The 17,870-nt window shown below is 34.8% G+C and overlaps 2 protein-coding genes across 4 annotated transcripts in view; one reads left to right on the forward strand and one right to left on the reverse strand.

Moving 5' to 3' along the window:
- Positions 1-2,386, reverse strand: part of LOC106871179 (neuralized-like protein 4) — a 93,667-nt gene extending 91,281 nt beyond the window's left edge. For both annotated transcript variants that reach the window (XM_052973785.1, XM_052973784.1), the window contains exon 1: positions 2,120-2,386. In XM_052973785.1, coding sequence (XP_052829745.1) covers positions 2,120-2,284 — 165 coding nt within the window. In that variant the 5' untranslated portion in view covers positions 2,285-2,386. The remainder of the gene's footprint in view (positions 1-2,119) is intronic.
- A 177-nt stretch (positions 2,387-2,563) lies between these two features.
- On the forward strand, positions 2,564-16,905 carry LOC106871181 (inhibitor of growth protein 4). 2 transcript variants are annotated; one of them, XM_014917512.2, is made up of 7 exons: positions 2,564-2,711; positions 5,664-5,735; positions 6,364-6,530; positions 7,311-7,404; positions 7,985-8,087; positions 9,083-9,233; positions 10,558-16,905. In XM_014917512.2, exons 1-7 carry the CDS (start codon positions 2,675-2,677, stop codon positions 10,657-10,659), a joined length of 726 nt encoding a protein of 241 aa, XP_014772998.1. In that variant the 5' UTR covers positions 2,564-2,674; the 3' UTR covers positions 10,660-16,905. The 2 variants fall into 2 exon arrangements, with proteins under 2 accessions (XP_014772998.1, XP_014773000.1); XM_014917514.2 differs by having other exon boundaries at positions 7,311-7,398.
- The last annotated feature ends 965 nt before the right edge of the window (positions 16,906-17,870 follow it).

Here is a 17,870-nt window from a genome sequence, read left to right on the forward strand (position 1 = left end):
ATATATATATAAACTAATAATATAATTAGTATCAAACGATATTCTGAGATGAAAACAGAAACACATTAAAAATTATTTTGATTTGTTGGGAATTTATTTTTGATCCTATTTTTCGTATTTTGTAAAATTGAATATCTTTGTTCTTCTGTTTAACCCTAACTCTTTAATGATCCGATAAAATTACATAAATTAACAGAAGAAATGTGAGGGTAAAATGAACCTAGCAAAATTCAGGGAGCTACTTTTCGTACCAAGAAGTTTGTTTTCTTTGGTGAGAGTGTGGAGGTTGTTCGACCTCTTGTCGATACCGATCGAGCAGATCTATGACCAAAGACAATCCAACCATGACCAATCCGTCCTTTTGTATAGCAGGGACAACGTATTTCCTACGTAACCTTTATTTAAATAACGGTAGGGTGTATGAGTAATGAGAGGGAGATGGTTAATATTTCCAGCAAGTCGAGTAACAGCGTACAGACTCTCTGGTTGACTTGATAACAGTACATATTTGTTTGACCCTCATCTAGCACACATGTGATCAAAGGCGTTCTAGCCATGACCACAGCGTCTTTTTGTCTATCAGTAACACTGCTGAGCACTCTCTTACCCCCTTCTCATGCTTTCTCTTTAAATATAAGAGTGTGATTTGAGGTCATTCGACTGTTATCTGTAGGGGATCGAGCAACTCCACAGAGGCCTCCATCGTTTACTCGTAACATGATATGCAATTATATACATGTGTGGCGAAGAGCAGAAAAAAAATCTTTTTAGAATCTGTGACTGTAACCTGGTTTCACTTCTCATTTGGTAAAAATGCACAACTACGTAGGCTTCTCGATACTTCATTCTTCGAAAACCCAGAGATCGGCTTTTATGCCTCTGTAAGGAAGTTACGGATAAGTAGGTCTGTAGTTCTGTTCGGGTTAGCTTTCGCAGGTACATGATAATCAAAGCAATTTCAAACGTAACCATTCCACCTGCGCACACACACATACACAAGGTTACATTATCCAATGTGTCCATGTTTTCTAAAGTTGACAGAATGCGGTTTGGAGGGAAATTATGGCTGCTATTACTAGCAGAGCTAACGATCATGTACAGTTAATCTAGCTGACTCGATCTAATTACATTTTAATTAAATCAGCTACTGTACACTAAAATGCATAAATCCGTACATACATTATATAAATATATATATTTACACACACACATCATATGTGTGTGTGTGTTTAGTTTAGTAGAACGGTTCAATAGCAGAGCAATGTAAAAGACTAGAGTGTAAGAATGCAGAAGTAAAAGACATTTAACAGGTTCCATCTGCACCTAAAACATCACTTACAAAAGAGAGATTATAATAAGATGAAGGAATTCTTCTAAAGATCAGCATTATCGATCCCCCCACCCGCCTTGGCATCACTGACCGAATTCCATTACAAGAATTAAGTTAATATTTTAAAATAACAACACAAGAACATAACTTTTATACACATGATCATACATATTTACAGAGATTATATATATATCTATATAAATATATATTGTCTCGCCGGATGCAGTTCAATGAAATTGGTAAATAAATTAAAAACAATGACATGAGATCATGATAAAAGTCGGAATTGTCTTTCATTGTCTCCCTCTCGCCCCTCCTATATCACCAGAGACTTTCATGCAAAATTCTTTGAAATGTATATAATTATTTATAAATTTTTGTCGGTCGATTAATCGTGCATTAAGAGGTACCTTGGTGTGTTCATGTGTAGACAATAGGGTACACATGCAAACAATATATATATATATGTGTGTGTGTGTGTGTGTGTGTGTGTGTGTGTGTGAGTGTGTGTATTGTATATACGTATATAAATATACACGCTGTTGGTGGTTTGATTCAAGTGTCCCTCGTGAGAAAGGGAAAAAGGGGAACGAAAACGAAGAGGGATCAACAATCTTGGGCAATGATCTTCATAAATATACATTTATATAATGATAGATGTCTATGGGTAATTACGAAGGCTGTCCCATTTTCCCACATTCTTTCAACCAAGAACTCTGCTACATGGTATTTCTTCTTCTTGTTGGTTGTCACAAAAACATGCAAGATCTCAAATAAAAGGAAACCTACCAATTTGTCAATGCGAACTTCGAAGAGCTGATTGTCACGGAGTGGCTCGCTGCTTAAAACAACAGCATTGCTGAACTCTTGTGTCGGATTGTTTCTTTTAGCCGTTCTATTACCGTTACATAATACTACCAAAGACCCAGTACGGTTGTGGAACTTCGAAGCCATTCTTTTTTAAAAAAAAAAATAATCCAACAACAACAACACAAACAACACCAAAAGTGGAGCTGCTGCTGCTGCTGTTGTTGTTGTTGTTGTCGCTGCTGCTGCTGCTGTTGCTGCTACTCTCGACAGCACTGTTGTAATATTTATTTCTAATTCTGATAAATATATTTAAAAAAAAAACACATGTGTAGATAAAATTTCGATGAATGAATAAACATTTTATTTCTATAGATTTTTATATTGAGTTTGTTTCTATTTATATAATCGTATTTGTCTTTAGGAGGGAGTCTACAACGATATATATATATATCTCGTATCACTGGTTAGAGGTTAATTGATGATGTCTAATTCACGTGATGGTAACTCACTGACACAAGGAAACACATTCAGAAAATGGCTACTGCAATGTATCTTGAACATTACCTCGACAGTAAGTAGTCATTACCACGTTTAATATAACCACACCGAACTTCAATATTTCAATGAAATTTAACCACAATACTATGCTTTTCTCAATAGATAATTTATTTATTTGGAAAAGCAGCAATTTATGAAGTTTTGCGCCTTTTTTTAAACAAAATTTTTCTAACTCTCTCTCTCCCTCCCCTCTGTTTTATTTCTTTCCTCTCATTCATCTCCCTCTCTCTTATTACATCTTTCATTTCTCCCTCTTTTACTATCTCTCTCTCTCTTTTCTGCTTGTCTGTCTGTCTCTCTCTCTCATCTTCATAATACTAAGTGTAGATCGTTAAGAAAATTAAGACCAGAATCATATTTAAGTATTATTTTTAGTTTCTAAACATCGCCACCCAAATCTCTTAATTTTTATTTGAGAGAAGAAAATATATTTACTCCTTTTCCTTTCTTTTTTTTTTTTTTTTTTTTTTTTGGTAAAATTCCTATGTATTACCAAATAATATTTAACTTATAGAAGGAATATCAAAGAAAAAATCCCTTTTATTAAATTAAAACCTTTCTTTTATCCATTTATTCCTGTCTCTGCCCCCCCCCTTTCGATCATAAACCCCGCCATTTTGATCCTTTTAAACCGCGCTATTAACATTTCATTGCTTTAATTTACATTTATAAATAACTCTTATAACTACACAATAAACAACTATATATTATACATTTCCCTGTCCCTGGAAACCAGCAATGAATACATCTAGCGAGGCTTATATTATTTCCTAAACCCACATTTTGACAAGTATTTGTTGTCATCCCTCCCCATCTCAAATGTCTTGTTAAACACATTTTATATTTTTGCTAAAATCTATACATATTCAACCGTTTCATTGCATTTATTATATTTTACTATCATCAGTATTTAATTCTGTTTTTAATTTAAATTAGAAACAGAATTCTCATTAGACAATTTCTAGACTTTAGAATATTTATGTTTTTATATTTAAAACCATTGATGATCTTTCATACTTGTATCATATTGTCAATGTTTCACTGTTTTCAATGTATTGTGGGTTTTATTTTACCCCTATTCACACGCTCGCACGTGTGTAAATACAGCCACACAGCCTTCTGTAGATGTGTGTATAGGCGCTCGCGTATATATACGTATATTTGTTTTATATATATATAATGGTGTAATGCGTTTAAATGTTTGACTATTTAGTCGTGTGTGTATATATGTATATATATATATACACACATATACATACACATACATGATGTGATGTGATGTCTCTTGTGCTTGTCACCCTTTACCACCGCCATTGGCTCGCCCATGTGGTGCTAGTTGCAAGCATTGTGTTGACATCAATTTAATTTTTTTCGTTCTCCAATGTCTTTCTAATCATTAATTAGATTTTATACTTATATATATGAGTCTTTCCTATCAGTAGATAACTCCTCTCTCACCAAAATCCCTACCAGACTTCTGCAGCTACACTGTATCTTGGTTGCACAGTTTCACACCATTGGACTGCAGGCCAACGCTGAATATGTCTTGTTTACTTTGTGTCAAAGTTGGTGGGAGATGTACTTTGAGTCACAAGCTGTGGGCAGTTAGCTTACAGGCAGTTTCCAACAGAATGGATTCATGGCAGCGTCACTGCTTCATTGCAAAAATCGTGAAGTTGGGAAATGCACACTTCCAATGCCACTCTATATTCTCACTGTGCTTGTTTCTTTCCTTAGGTCCCTAAAAAAAAAATCTTGCAATAGGTACAAAGTTTGAATGTACTATACGTCAGTGTTTCAGGCAACAGCTGCCTTCTGCAGGTCCTTGTGTGACTAGGCAACCCCATTTCTTCGGATAAGAAGTTGCAGCTGTCAGATTTAAGTTGGTAAAAAGCATCCAGACTGTTTCAGTCAGATCTCTAGCACAGTTGGTGTTTTGAAGGATATGTTCAATGTCCACAGAAGAACTCTGGTCAATTTTTATCACACTGCTTTTTTAAAAATCAGGAAGTTTGAAATGTCTCTCATCACCATCCTGACAACTCACCAGCCTTTACTGAAGTTAGTGCTGCTATCTGGGCCAGATAATATTTAGAAATCTTGAAGGGTGGTTATCTCTCTTCAAGACCTGTAGAATATTCACATAAGAATTTGGCTATCTGCCTCTGCCAGTTCTCACCGGGATGATGGTTCATTTTATATATATATATTCAAAACGAAACTGTCCGAATGGGAACGTGAAACTCTGAGTAGCAGTTTTTGTGATATTTTTGCTGCAGTATGTGTGTATGTATATATATATATATATATATATATATATATATATATATATATATAGGCGCAGGCGTGGTTGTGTGGTAAGAAGCTTGCTTCCTAACCACATGGTTCCAGGTTCAGTCCCACTGCCTGGCACCTTGGGCAAGTTTCTATTATAGTCTCAGACCAACCAAAGCCTTGAGTGGATTTGGTAGACGGAAATAGAAAGATAACTATCGTATATATATATATATATATATATATGTGTGTGTGTGTCTGACCTCTCTACCATTGCTTGACAACCGATGTTGGTGTATTTACGTCACTGTTACTTAGCATTTCAGCAAAAGAGACCAATAGAATAAGTACTAGGCTTACAAAGAATAAGTCCTGGGGTCGATTTGTTCAACTGAAGGCAGTGCTCCAGCATGGCTGCAGTCAAATGACTGAAACAAGTAAATGAATAAAAGAATATATAATGAGTCTGGTATTTATATCAATTGATGCAATGTATTATCAATGATATGAAACTTGTGGTTTTGTTTGAAGATTTTCAGAGAAAATAATCATGAAATTATTAACTGACATAAATGTAAAAATATACTTTTGTGAACTTGCAGTGTTTGATTGATATATAGTTTTTTTTAAAATTTTTTATAATTACTTGTGAATACCTAAGTTCTGTTTATATGTATTTTTTATCTCCTAGGTCTTGAATCTTTACCTATAGAACTCCAAAGAAACTTCACTCTCATGAGAGATCTTGATCAACGTGTACAAGGTAGTGATTTTTATATTCCCAATTTTTTATAAAAATTTCTTTGGAAGTTCTCAAAAGAAATAATTTAAAAAGAAATGGTTATGTGTAGCAGGAAATTTGATAATTACACTTTTGTTGTGAGTTTAAAAAAAATTTTTTGCAACAGTTTCTTCACAATTTTTTTTGTGAAGAGGGGAAAAAAGTAGTTGCTTAATCCATGATTTGTGTGTATATATAAAACTTTTTTGTGGTTTGTCAGAACCATGAGAGCATTGACCGAAAATATTTTCAAGTACCATGGTAAATTTAATCATCTAACCCTACCCACAGTTTATCAGCAGCAGTGAAGTCTTTTATGTTCTGACTATTATGCCTGATCCATCTGTTCCTGGTTGATTGACACTCCCACCCTCAAAGTTGAACCTAATGAAGCTGTCTAAATGGTCAGAGGCATTCCTGCAATAGCCACTTCTAAAAAAAAAAAAAAACCTTAAAAATGCAAGTTGATATAGATGATATTTTGCCCCACAGCAGAAATCAATATCAAAACAACAGGGTTTCTGTGTTTAAATACTTCACATAAAATAACCAAAATTGTGTTACTGTAAAGACTTATTTATGTGGTCATTTCAATTTCTTACTCTTTTAGACACAATGAAAGAAATTGAAAAAATAGCCGAAATCTTTTTGCGAAATGTCAGGACTATGAACAAAGATCGTCGGCTTGCACATTTAGATTCCATCAATTTAAGGTACAATAAAAGCCTTGGATTTGGTGATGATAAAGTCCAACTAGCTATGCAAACTTATGAAATGGTGAGTTTCCTTAATTTAAATGTTATAATTTTTGCTTCTTTTTTTCTTCCCCATTTTTGTTGAATATTTAAAGTGAAATGTAAAAGCTCTAAAATCTGGTTTCAGCTTATTTTTTAAAATTGAGTGCAAACTATTTAACATAGCTGCTAAATATAATTCATGAATTATCCACCCACACTTTTCAGTTCATTGTATTCTTTTATGCCCACCTTCTTGTATCTTGGGAGTACTCTCTGACACTTTGTTACCACAATCCTCATCATTCCAGCTACTCCCATCCATCTTTCTCTGATGCAGAGTAGCCATCTATCTCCTCTACTGCAACACATTTATTCCTGTCCCTCTATCATACTTCAGCCTCTCAGCAGTTGACATAAAGCCACCTCTCTCTCTCCCTCTCCACTAAGTCCTACTCAGTCAAGAGGAAGTTGTTTTCTTTGACTTGCAAGTTACTTAACAATGTCAGTAGTATCATTGACATGGAAAAAAAGGCACCCAGCCCTTGCTGTAAAATGGCTGTTTTTAGGAAGGGCATCCAACTGTAAAAACCATACCAAAGCAGATTTTGGAGTGTGACAGTCTTCTGGTGTTTTTTATATTGTCAAACCAATCAGTGCCATCATGGAAGACATGTTGGTGATGATAATGACGAGATCCTACAAATTCTTTCAGTTGGATTCACTGGTCCTCATTTATAGTCTCTGACAAAACGATTGTAAGCTAGAATATTTTGTTTTGTGTTTTTAATTTTGTCTTTCTTTTTTTTTTATGTCTTCAAAGGTTGATAAGCATATACGTAAATTGGATGCTGATTTAGCACGATTCGAAGCAGATTTGAAAGAAAAGAGCATTACAAAACCAAAAGAAGGTCCAAGTATGTTTTAATCTCTCTAACTGCAACGAAATAATTTTCACTATCAATTTTGAAAATTGGGTTTACTGAAAAATGAAATTAATAGTTACATATGAGAGTAAAATATTTCTGCATACATGAATAGAATGAATATACTTTCTGTGGTTGACTGTTTTGAAACGTTTGTAAATGGGATGGTTTTTTTAAAATTTGGGTTGACTTTTGAATTATTGGGATGTAAAATGTTCTTAGCTGTATGATGGAAGTTACACACTGCAACAGGCAGAGTAATATTAACTTAGTCATGAACTAAATTCAGTGATTGTAACTCATGCGTCACTATCCATCACTTGGGCTTGCAGTAATGACCTCTTTGTTACTGCATTGTTCTAGTTCTTTCTAGCAGCCTGATGTTATTGAGAGGTAATTGATCAAATTTAAATGTATTCCGTCCATGTTAGCCCCTTTATTATGGTACTTATCTTAAAATACTAGACGCTAAAACATTAATGATAAACAGAGTAAGTTTGAGTAGAATGTTAAGACAGTTAAGTGATTGAGTATTGATGAGTTTTTTTAATTTTTATATTTGTAATTTCAGCTATCAAAGTAAAAGATAAAAAGAAGAGGAAATCTCTGAAGACAGAATATGAAGATGAGATTCCTAAAAAGAAGAAAAATAAGAAATCCTCACTACAAATTCAGTAATATTGCTTTTTGTTGCTCTTTAGTTTTAAGATAAATTGTTTTGCCAATAGTTAAAGCTTTTGCTAATTAATTTATCAAATTACATTAGTTTTGGCATTTTCTTATTTTCTATCTTTCTATTAAAAGAAAGGTAGTTGACTCAGTTTGTGGAACAAAGATATTTTTAGAATCTATTGGAAACTCTTAATTTGTAACCCATTTCATTAAGATGTTTTACAAATATTTCTTTATAAATGGGATGTCCATTTTATAAACTTTTACCAAAGTTAAGCTTTTATTATTGGCAGCTTTTTTGAATAACAGCAAATAAATGGAAATATGTTTACAGAACGTAGAACATATTTTATATTAGATGCCATATAAAAAGTGGATAACTTCTTAAAAGATAACAGATTGTTTGTGTGTGTGTTATAAATATAATTACATGAATGATTGTGAGATGTGGGTGGTGAAGCAGAGGGTATGTGAGGGTTGGAGGGACGTATGTTCATATTCTGTTGGATGTGTAATATTAGTGTGCATGAATGTGATGATACAAAAGGACTGGATTTAAGCGGAATCATTTATAGCATGCAAGAATGAAGACGTGTGATGAGTATGAAGGAGAACAGATGGATAAAAAAAGTGCTAGAATGTCCGAGTGAAAGAGGAGGATTGAAGAAAACTTGGACAGAAGTGATAAAAGCTGATTTCAGAATGTTGAAATTCACACAAGCAAGTGACAACAGTACAATAAATTGTAAGAACACATCTAACCCAAGCAAGCATGAAAAAATGGATGTAAAAAATAACTTCAAGTATAAGTTTATGTAGAATATTTTATGAAAGGTACAGAACGAATAGTGTCAGACTGAGGAGAGCAGCAGTGCAGTTATCATCCAAGTGATGTGTGGTTTCAGTAAATTGAGAATTGACAGTATTTATGCTAATATAAATTTCACCAAGATGTAAATATATATATTTTTTTTCCCTCTCTCTAATTTTTTTCTAGGCCTGACATGGAGAATAGTTTGCCATCATTACCACTCTCTATCACTCATCCATCAGATGTTCTTGATATGCCTGTAGATCCTAATGAACCAACATACTGTCTTTGTCATCAAGTATCATATGGTGAAATGATTGGCTGTGATAATCCTGATGTAAGTTGCTTTGCTTTTTCTTGATAATTTGATACTGTATTTTACAGGAACAAACTACTTAATTAGTTTTTGTCTTTTATTTTATGTTTTTTAAAAATATTATCATAGGCTGTGCAGTTAAGTTATTGTTTTTGCAGTTAGATGTTCCTATTTCCAACCCTTTCTTGTTATACAAGTGTGGTTTATCCAACCTCTCTCTCCTAGAGCACAGCCACAGGGCATTATCTTCACTAGAAATGTAAATATGACAGTTTTGGGGACTCAGATGATCTCATGTGAGGACAGCTTTCACACATACAGAGGGATTCTATTTAGTTTGTCTATAATTCCACTCGTAGGATATTTGTTAGCCCAAGGAGCTGCATGGTGAGACTGACCTTAAAACCTTGTGGTTGTGAACGAAACACCTGCACAGCCATCCCTACATATGGACATGTACACAAACACACGTGTGTGTTTTATAGTTTATTAAAGATCTCTTCTAAATATATTCTATACACAGACATTGCTAATTTCAGTTGCTACTGTCAAATACTCTTTTTTTTTTCTTATTAATTTCTGAAAATCCAGGGTACTGAATCTGATGTACTTAAAGTGTGGCAGCATTACAGGTGTTAAATTCCCTTCTCATCTTAACTCTACATTTATGTGTGTGTGTGTGACAGAGATAGAGAGAGGTGGATCTCTATTTGTTTGAACAGTTGAATTGAATTAATGTTTAAGTAATTGAGCATTCCAGTGACAGTTGTATCCATAACATATTTCTCAAGCAGTGTACATGGCAAGGCTGTACAATCATTTATGGGTACAATCCATCTGTCTGCTTCCATGTAGGTTCTATATATCCAGTTTCACTTATAAGGTATGAGTTGACCTGAGGTCATATAAAATGACAATTTCTCAGTGTGCCACTTATTGAGGTGAGATCTTGGTCTTTTTGGTTGCAAAGAAAACTTAACCATTCAGACATACACCATAAGGTTAAACTAGATAAGCTCACACACACAAAAACACTGAATCCTCAGTTTACAGACACCTCATCGCAAACAATTTTTCAGACATAAAATTTCTTGGGTGATGAATGTTGTCTTGAGTAACAAACGTGCAGTCTGGCAACAAGCTGGGTGTACTAGTGGTAGGAGAGAGCATCACTTGCTGTCAAGCTTTTTGTTTAGTGCACATCACTGATTGAATTTCCTATGGGAGAAATATTTTCAATTTTTGAACATTTTGGGTAATGAATTAAATTTGTAAACCAAGATTCCACTCTATACACTTAAGAACCTTGATTTTGAATAAGTGATTTTTAATTTTTTATTTTTAGTGCCCTATAGAATGGTTTCATTTTGCTTGTGTTGGGCTTACAACAAAACCAAAAGGAAAATGGTACTGTCCACGCTGTCAAGAGGAACGAAAGAAAAAATGAAAATAGAAAAAAAGTAAAAAAAACATCCATATATTCTGTGTGAATTGTTGTTCACTCATATGCGTGTGGCTTTGTTTTTATATGTATTTCAGAAAAATCAGACATTCATGCAGTTACATCTTCGTTTAATGTCCGCTTTCCATGCTAGCATGGGTTGGATGATTTGACTGAGTACTGGTGAAACCAGATGGCTACACCAGGCTCCAATCTGATTTGGCAGAGTTTCTACAGATGGATGCTCTTCCTAACGCCAACCACTGTGTATTTATTTTCCTTTTGTGATATCGGTTCTTTCAGTTATACTTTAGTTATTCACAAAACTCCTGAATTATGACTTAACCCTTTTGCATTCAAATTATTTTGTCACGTTATGTCTATTTATTCATGCATTATCTTGTAATTTTAAAATAAAAAATGATGTAACTGCTTATTTTTAGGACATTGTATGGTAGGTGTATCTAGCTAGTTTGAAAATAATGAAACAGGATATTTTGGCTAGATATGGCCGGTTTGAATACTAAAGGGTTAATAGTTCCAGTCAGTGAGTTGTGGCCATGCTGGGATATGTTTCATTAGCAAAGAGCTGTCTTGTTTGTTTGTTTCTATATCATCATCATCATCATCGTTTAACGTCCGCTTTCCATGCTAGCATGGGTTGGACGATTTGACTGAGGACTGGTGAAACCGGATGGCAACACCAGGCTCCAATCTAAATTTGGCAGAGTTTCTACAGCTGGATGCCCTTCCTAACGCCAACCACTCAGAGTGTTGGTGGATATTTTTCTTACTACACTTTCTGATTGATACAATTGAAACACTACATGGTTGTGAAGAGAATCCTTGAACTACACAGCCATATTTGCGCCCATATATTTTGTTTTAGTTTAATGTCCGTTATTCCATACTAGCAACAATACCATGCTAAATAAAGTATATTTACTCTGATACCAAACTGAGTGTAACCACCACCACCACAGGTCATTCGTTAAAATGTATCTCTATACACCAACATATTTGCAGTCATCTTTGTAATCACCGTGGAGCCCATGTATGTTGCCATAACTACCAAGACTTAGCTATATAGTTTTTTTTTTTTTTTTTTTTTTTTTTCTTTACTATATCTGCTCCTCTTTAACTCAGAATCACTTCTAGTAAAATAGCTGTTCTTGATTCTAAATAGTTATAGGAATCACATGTAAAAAAGAACATTTACTGCATCTTTATTCATTTACTTGTTTGTCATTTGACTGCAGCTGTGCTGAGTGCTGCCTTGAAGGGTTTTGGTCAAATTGACCCCAGGTCTCAGATTTTTAAAGTTAAGTACTTATTCTATTGGTCTTCTTATCCCTAAGTTGTAGGGACATAAACACACACACACATAGACATATATATATATATGACAAACTTCTTTCAGTTTCTGTCTTCCAAAATCCACTCAAGGCTTTGGTTGGTCTGAGGCTATAGAAGACACTTGCCCAAGGTGCCATGCAGTGGTCCTGAACCTGGAACCATGTGGTTGGGAAGCAAGCTGCTTACCACATAGCGATGTCTGCGCCTATATAAATACCTATTGAAATATTACAGTAAGATTTTGATTGATAATTTATAGTAATTGAGTTGTTGCAAGTTTGTAACCAGTTGGTTGCATTTTCGTGGATGTTTGCAGAATGTTTTACTTGAAGAATTTGTTTTGTTTTTCAGAATTTAACAGTTGTTTCTCAGAATTCTTTTAACTTTCTTATCTTGATTATTGACAACTCCTTGAGGGATTTGCAGATGTAGGATGTATCAATGATTTTAAATGAGACATTTTGTAAATATTAGATATGGTGCTCTCTTTCCTTCTCTCTCTCTCTCTCTCTCTCTCTCTCTCTCTCTCTCTCTCTCTCTCTCTCTATCACACTCCCATCACTATCATACAATTCAAGGTTAGGTGTTGTTTTATGTATTAATTTGAAAACCAATATAATTACCATCTTCAAATTCCATTAATTTCACTCAATTCCAGCTTATCTATTTTGCTTCTGTCTTTTGTCACTGGTTCTATATTGCATTAGAAATTTCCTGGAAGCTGAAATCTGTTTCATTTGTCTGCCATCTCTTCAGTACCACTTGCCATATATGTATGTGTATTGCTTTAGTATCCACTTTAACATGCACGTATGAGTCAAACGTAACTTAAGGCAGATTCTCTTTGGCTGGATGTTCTTCCTGTTTCCAACCCCCATCTGTTACCAAACAGGTTATTATTTTTCTTAATCTTTCCAACAAAATATACCTCGATGGTCAGATGCTTTTGCAGATTTTAAATAAATGACACTGCATGAACCGAAATTGTTTCAGTGAACCAGCATGCAGACACGGGAAAGACATGAATGTGTGTGTGTGTGTGTGATAAGCATGCTTATTGTGGTTTCTGTCTACAGATCTACTCACAAAAAGTTAGACAGCTTGTATCTATAGTTGAAGGCACCGACCATCTGTGGCAATGGACTCTATATAGTTCTGAAGTGGACTTCTTAATCACAGAGCCACATATTTGTGTACATGTTCACACACACGTGTATTGTACCAAATATTTTATGACAACATGGTAGCTGGAGATTTGGTTCCATTGCAAGAATGGGTTTTTTTTTTTTTTTTTTTTTTTTGGCTAATGTTCTATACTATAGCTGTGGGTTGAGCAATACGGGTGGTTTTGTATGCTTGCAGGCAACTGAAATATGTCCAAGCATCTTGATACGTGAGTCATGTAAACAAAGGAATCATTTATCTTGCTTGGAAACAGCTGATTGTTGGTATCCAATTGTAAAAAAAAAAAAAAAATCTGCTTTAGTAAATTCTGCCTGACTTATTATGCAAGCATGTAAAAGTAAATGTTGAAACTATGTGTAATTGTTTTTATGTATAAGTATATATAGACAAATATAAATTGCCAAATAATGCCATACCTTTAGATAGTCTCGTATGTTTATATACATGTTTGTATCTCTATATACACATTTATATACAAGGGGTTGCTGAAAAGTTCTTGGTTTTGGGTGAAAGAAAGTACCTGAAGACAAATTATTTTATTCACCATGTTCCCATCTCAGATTCTCACACTTATTGCAACAGTCCTTCAGTTTTTCTAAGCCCTGTAAATAGAACTCATCCTTGTCCTCTCTGATTGCAGAAGTCGGCCATCCTGATTGGGTCTCATTTGTGGCCTCAAAATGACCAGTCTGAGACCTTGACACCCAGGTTTTCACTGAGGAGTAAGATGGGCAGCCATCCTTCAAGACTTCCTTCATCTTTCTATGGATTTCTGCTCCTCCTTTGCCTTGCAAAAAGAGGAACTTCATAACTGCCCATGCTTCAGTTTTACAAAAATCCACTGTAAGAGCTGCCATCATGCATTAAATCTGCAAAAAAGATATATTGTATATCATGATTTTTTTTGCATGTCTTCTAAACAGTTGTCCTATCTCTCCTGTAAAGATAACTGCTCTACCATTTTGCAATGTCCTTAACCCTTTCGTTACCATATTTCTAACCAAAATACACCCCTTATGTGTTTCAATTAATTTCTAACATAATCATAAATTTAGTCTGGTTTCGTTAAACAACTCTAACTTTTTTTATTTATCAACATATTAATGTGATTTTTGGAAGATAATTTAACGAAAGGTTCTCAACCAATTCTATACCAAAATTTTTGTCACAAAGTGACTCTAATTACAGGTAAATTCAACAAAATATAATATTATTAAAATTTTTGTTCAAACATCGCTATAGAAAATGGGTTATTAGCTGATATTCAATTGGGTATACAACAAAATATTATTATAGAAGAGTTGTGCACATTACTGGATTCATTACTGTCTCTTTTGCCAGTATAAAATTAAAATCCAGAGCAGTACCCAGTATTTGATTCACAAATCTTCCAAACTTTGATCCCCCATTTTGTGGGCTTTCCTGGCATATACTGTCGAAAACGCACTCGGCCTTTATAGCCCACCATATCCTCATCACTTGATAAATGTCTCCCTGGTCTATAAACTGTTTTATATGTGTTTTGAACACAGTCAATGAGGGGTCTTATTTTAAATAAGGGATCAAAGTCTGGTTATCCACATACTGGTGTACTACTTGTGTCTCTTACATGTAGATATCGAGTCAATTTTAAAAACCGTATCCTCGTCATTATACTTGAGACATATTCGTCTCCAATGAGTTCATCACTACTCCAGTAATTTCTTATTCTAGGTAACTTTCTAATGCCCATACTAATATTTATGGCAAAATATGCTTTAATTTCATTCAAGTTTGTGGGAAACCACAAACTATCCTTTTTTACGGTTTGTTTCCGCCGTAATCAATTCAAATAGGTACATTGGAAAAAGCAAAAAGAAATAGTCTAAAGCTTTGCTCTCCTGGGTAAGACTGTGACTTGGTCCAGTTTCTTTAGAATAATCACTGAAAGAAGGAGTTTTTAAATTTTCACTCGATTCAGGTACTAATTCATTCTCTTTATTGCTATCATCGGAGCTCTCGGATTTGTCAGGATTACAAATTTTGAAAACACAACAGGAACAAATTTGGAAAAAAATCTCCCAAAATTCACAAAATTAAAAAAACACATCGATCGTTGTACAAAACTATAGCTGAACTGTTTACACAAATAATCACATGTTTTCACAAATGTACTAACGAGATTTGCTCGGATATTCTCATTTAAATATGAATAGGTGATTATGGGCGGCTTGGTCACATGAACCAAAATTTTTTTTGGGCGGTTTGGTTACGAAAGGGTTAAAGCCAGGACCTTCTCGGCCCCCCCCCCCCACCTACATTGTATGTACATACATATGTATGAGAAAAGAACTTGGGCATTGATTTGGTACTCCTTTATTCCATCTGTTGTATGTTTTAGTATTCAGCAACACATTACATCACACCAGGCCTGCATGGTGAGCATTGTTGGGCAGGAAATAAAAGATCAACAGCAACCAAACACATTGGAAGCTTGGGCGAGAATGGGAGACTGAAAAAAAACCCAACTGACTATAACCACAGGTTGGACTGGTGTTTGTGAGGGTAGAATTTAGTCACTGAGCAAGGGGTGAAAGATGGCATACCAGCAAGATAATGAAGTGCAATAAGTAGCTAGGAGCTAATGTAATTACTGTTGTAACCTCTGCACAAACTTGTGGTCAGTAACCCAGCCCACTTGTAAACATACTTACACGCCACCAGCTCCAGTAGGGTCAACAAGTACTTTGTAAACACGTGCATACACTCGTGTATGTATATAGATATATATATGTATACGCACATTGGTATGCATGAGCAGGTTCTTCATATTTCTATAGCATGATATAACTGATAATACAAATCACAACAGCACCAATAGTAAATAGTGGTGAATTGATTTGACAGCAATAAGAAACTGTAAAGGTGGCCACAAAGTGGAGGGTACTGAGATGGAGATGGAAGCCAGGCTACTGTGTGGTAATGTCATTTGCTTTTCCAACCCATCTTATTTGTCTTCTCCATACTGCCACTGTTAAATTTGGTTGCTGTTGGTCTTTTACATCTTGTCTGACGATATATTCATCATGCTGGCCCTCTATTGTGATGCCTTGCGTTGCTGAATATTGGAATGCATGCAACAGTGGCAATAAAGGATTTCCAAATGAATGGTGTTTTTTTTCCCTGTGCTCTTTGTATTACATCAAAACCTACCCTTGGATACCGACAACCTATTTGTATAGCAACAGTGGGAGTTTAATGCAATTAACATCAAAGCCAAAACCTAAATGGTTGAAGTGTTGCACATTGTGTGCATCCAAGCATGTGTTAGTGTGTGTTTTTATGTATAGTTATTCTTTTGTTATTTGTGCCTACGTACAATTATGCAAGCACTGGAACAACAAATATATATATAAACATTTCAACTTGTTTCACCCTTCTGTTCAGTAATGTTAGTGGTCACAGTTCTGGTCTTGACTTCTTTTTTTTTTTTTTTAGACATTTTGAAACCATGCTCCTTAGGATTCTTCATTGTATATATTTGTGTAGTGGGTATTTTACTTTTCTTTTTCTATTATGCATGGAGTTTGTATGAGAGTAATGCATATACTCATAAAGAATTTCATATGTACTCCCACCATATATTTTTTATCTGATTTTTAATCAAAGCCACCAGGTGTGAACTCTCATCTTTCATTGTGATTTATGTACAAATAAATATATTTTTCATTATCATGGTTTCTTGTTGTATTTAATACTAGCAGAAGGACCCAGTTTCACTTATAGCCTTAACACAATACTCTTTGCTTGTAGTGGAATTTGATTCCTTCCTTCTAGGCATGGTTGGGTAAATATTTCATAAAGGACCTGTTTATACCTCGGTGTAAAATAATTCTTCTCTGAGCATTTTTTCTAGTGCATTCAACATATCTGGCCTCCAAACCAGCTGCAAGCCACATTTTTCTGGAAAAGAAGTGAGATCATGCATAAACAGCTCTTTTCCCTAGAAAAGAGATTTGATTGCTATTTCTTACACACCCTACTACCACATAACTGCTATTTACGGTAAAGCACCTGCTGATATTTTGCTGTGAAATAATTTTACTCCCTCACCCAACCACCCCCTTTTTTTTTCCAGAATAAAAGTGGCTTGCAGTGGGGTTTGGAGGTTAAATTTGTTGAATGCACTCAAAAAAGAACCTGTGGAAAAAATTATTTCACATCAAGTTATGAATGAGTCCTTTACAAAATATTTATCCATGGTTATTTACTGATACACAAATACACTGGTGCAGAAGATTGTGAACAATGAAAGCTGTAATAATTTTTTTGTTACTAGAAATTGTTAGAAAGGTAAATGCCAGAGAGAATGATTGGTCCTCACCACTTCATACCATGTCTCCCTCTTCTGTGGGTACCCTCCACTTTCCATGATCAGCTCTTCTTTATACAACTGTCTTCATTCATAAGCATCACATGTCCAAACCAACAGTCTTCTCTCTTGCATGCTGTATTTGATTCCTCCTATGCCCAACTTTTCTCTCAATATGTTTTGCACTTTGTCGAACATGCACATCCAGTAGAGCATCCTACCTTCATATCTCTCCAGTCTACGCATGTCTTCCGCATTCAGAGCCCATGTCTCACTATCATGGGGTATAGCCATTCGTACACAAGCATCATACAATCTACCTTTC

Source organism: Octopus bimaculoides, chromosome 16 (assembly GCF_001194135.2).
Source record: "Octopus bimaculoides isolate UCB-OBI-ISO-001 chromosome 16, ASM119413v2, whole genome shotgun sequence".
NCBI classification, from domain to species: domain Eukaryota; kingdom Metazoa; phylum Mollusca; class Cephalopoda; order Octopoda; family Octopodidae; genus Octopus; species Octopus bimaculoides.

Excerpts from the sequence above, each read along its gene's own strand:
- LOC106871181 (XM_014917512.2), top strand. The coding sequence starts at position 2,675 with ATGGCTACTGCAATGTATCTTGAACATTACCTCGACA. Across the intron at positions 7,405-7,984 it reads AAAACCAAAAGAAGGTCCAA|CTATCAAAGTAAAAGATAAA; the intron begins GTATGTTTTAAT and ends TTGTAATTTCAG. Across the intron at positions 8,088-9,082 it reads AAATCCTCACTACAAATTCA|GCCTGACATGGAGAATAGTT; the intron begins GTAATATTGCTT and ends ATTTTTTTCTAG.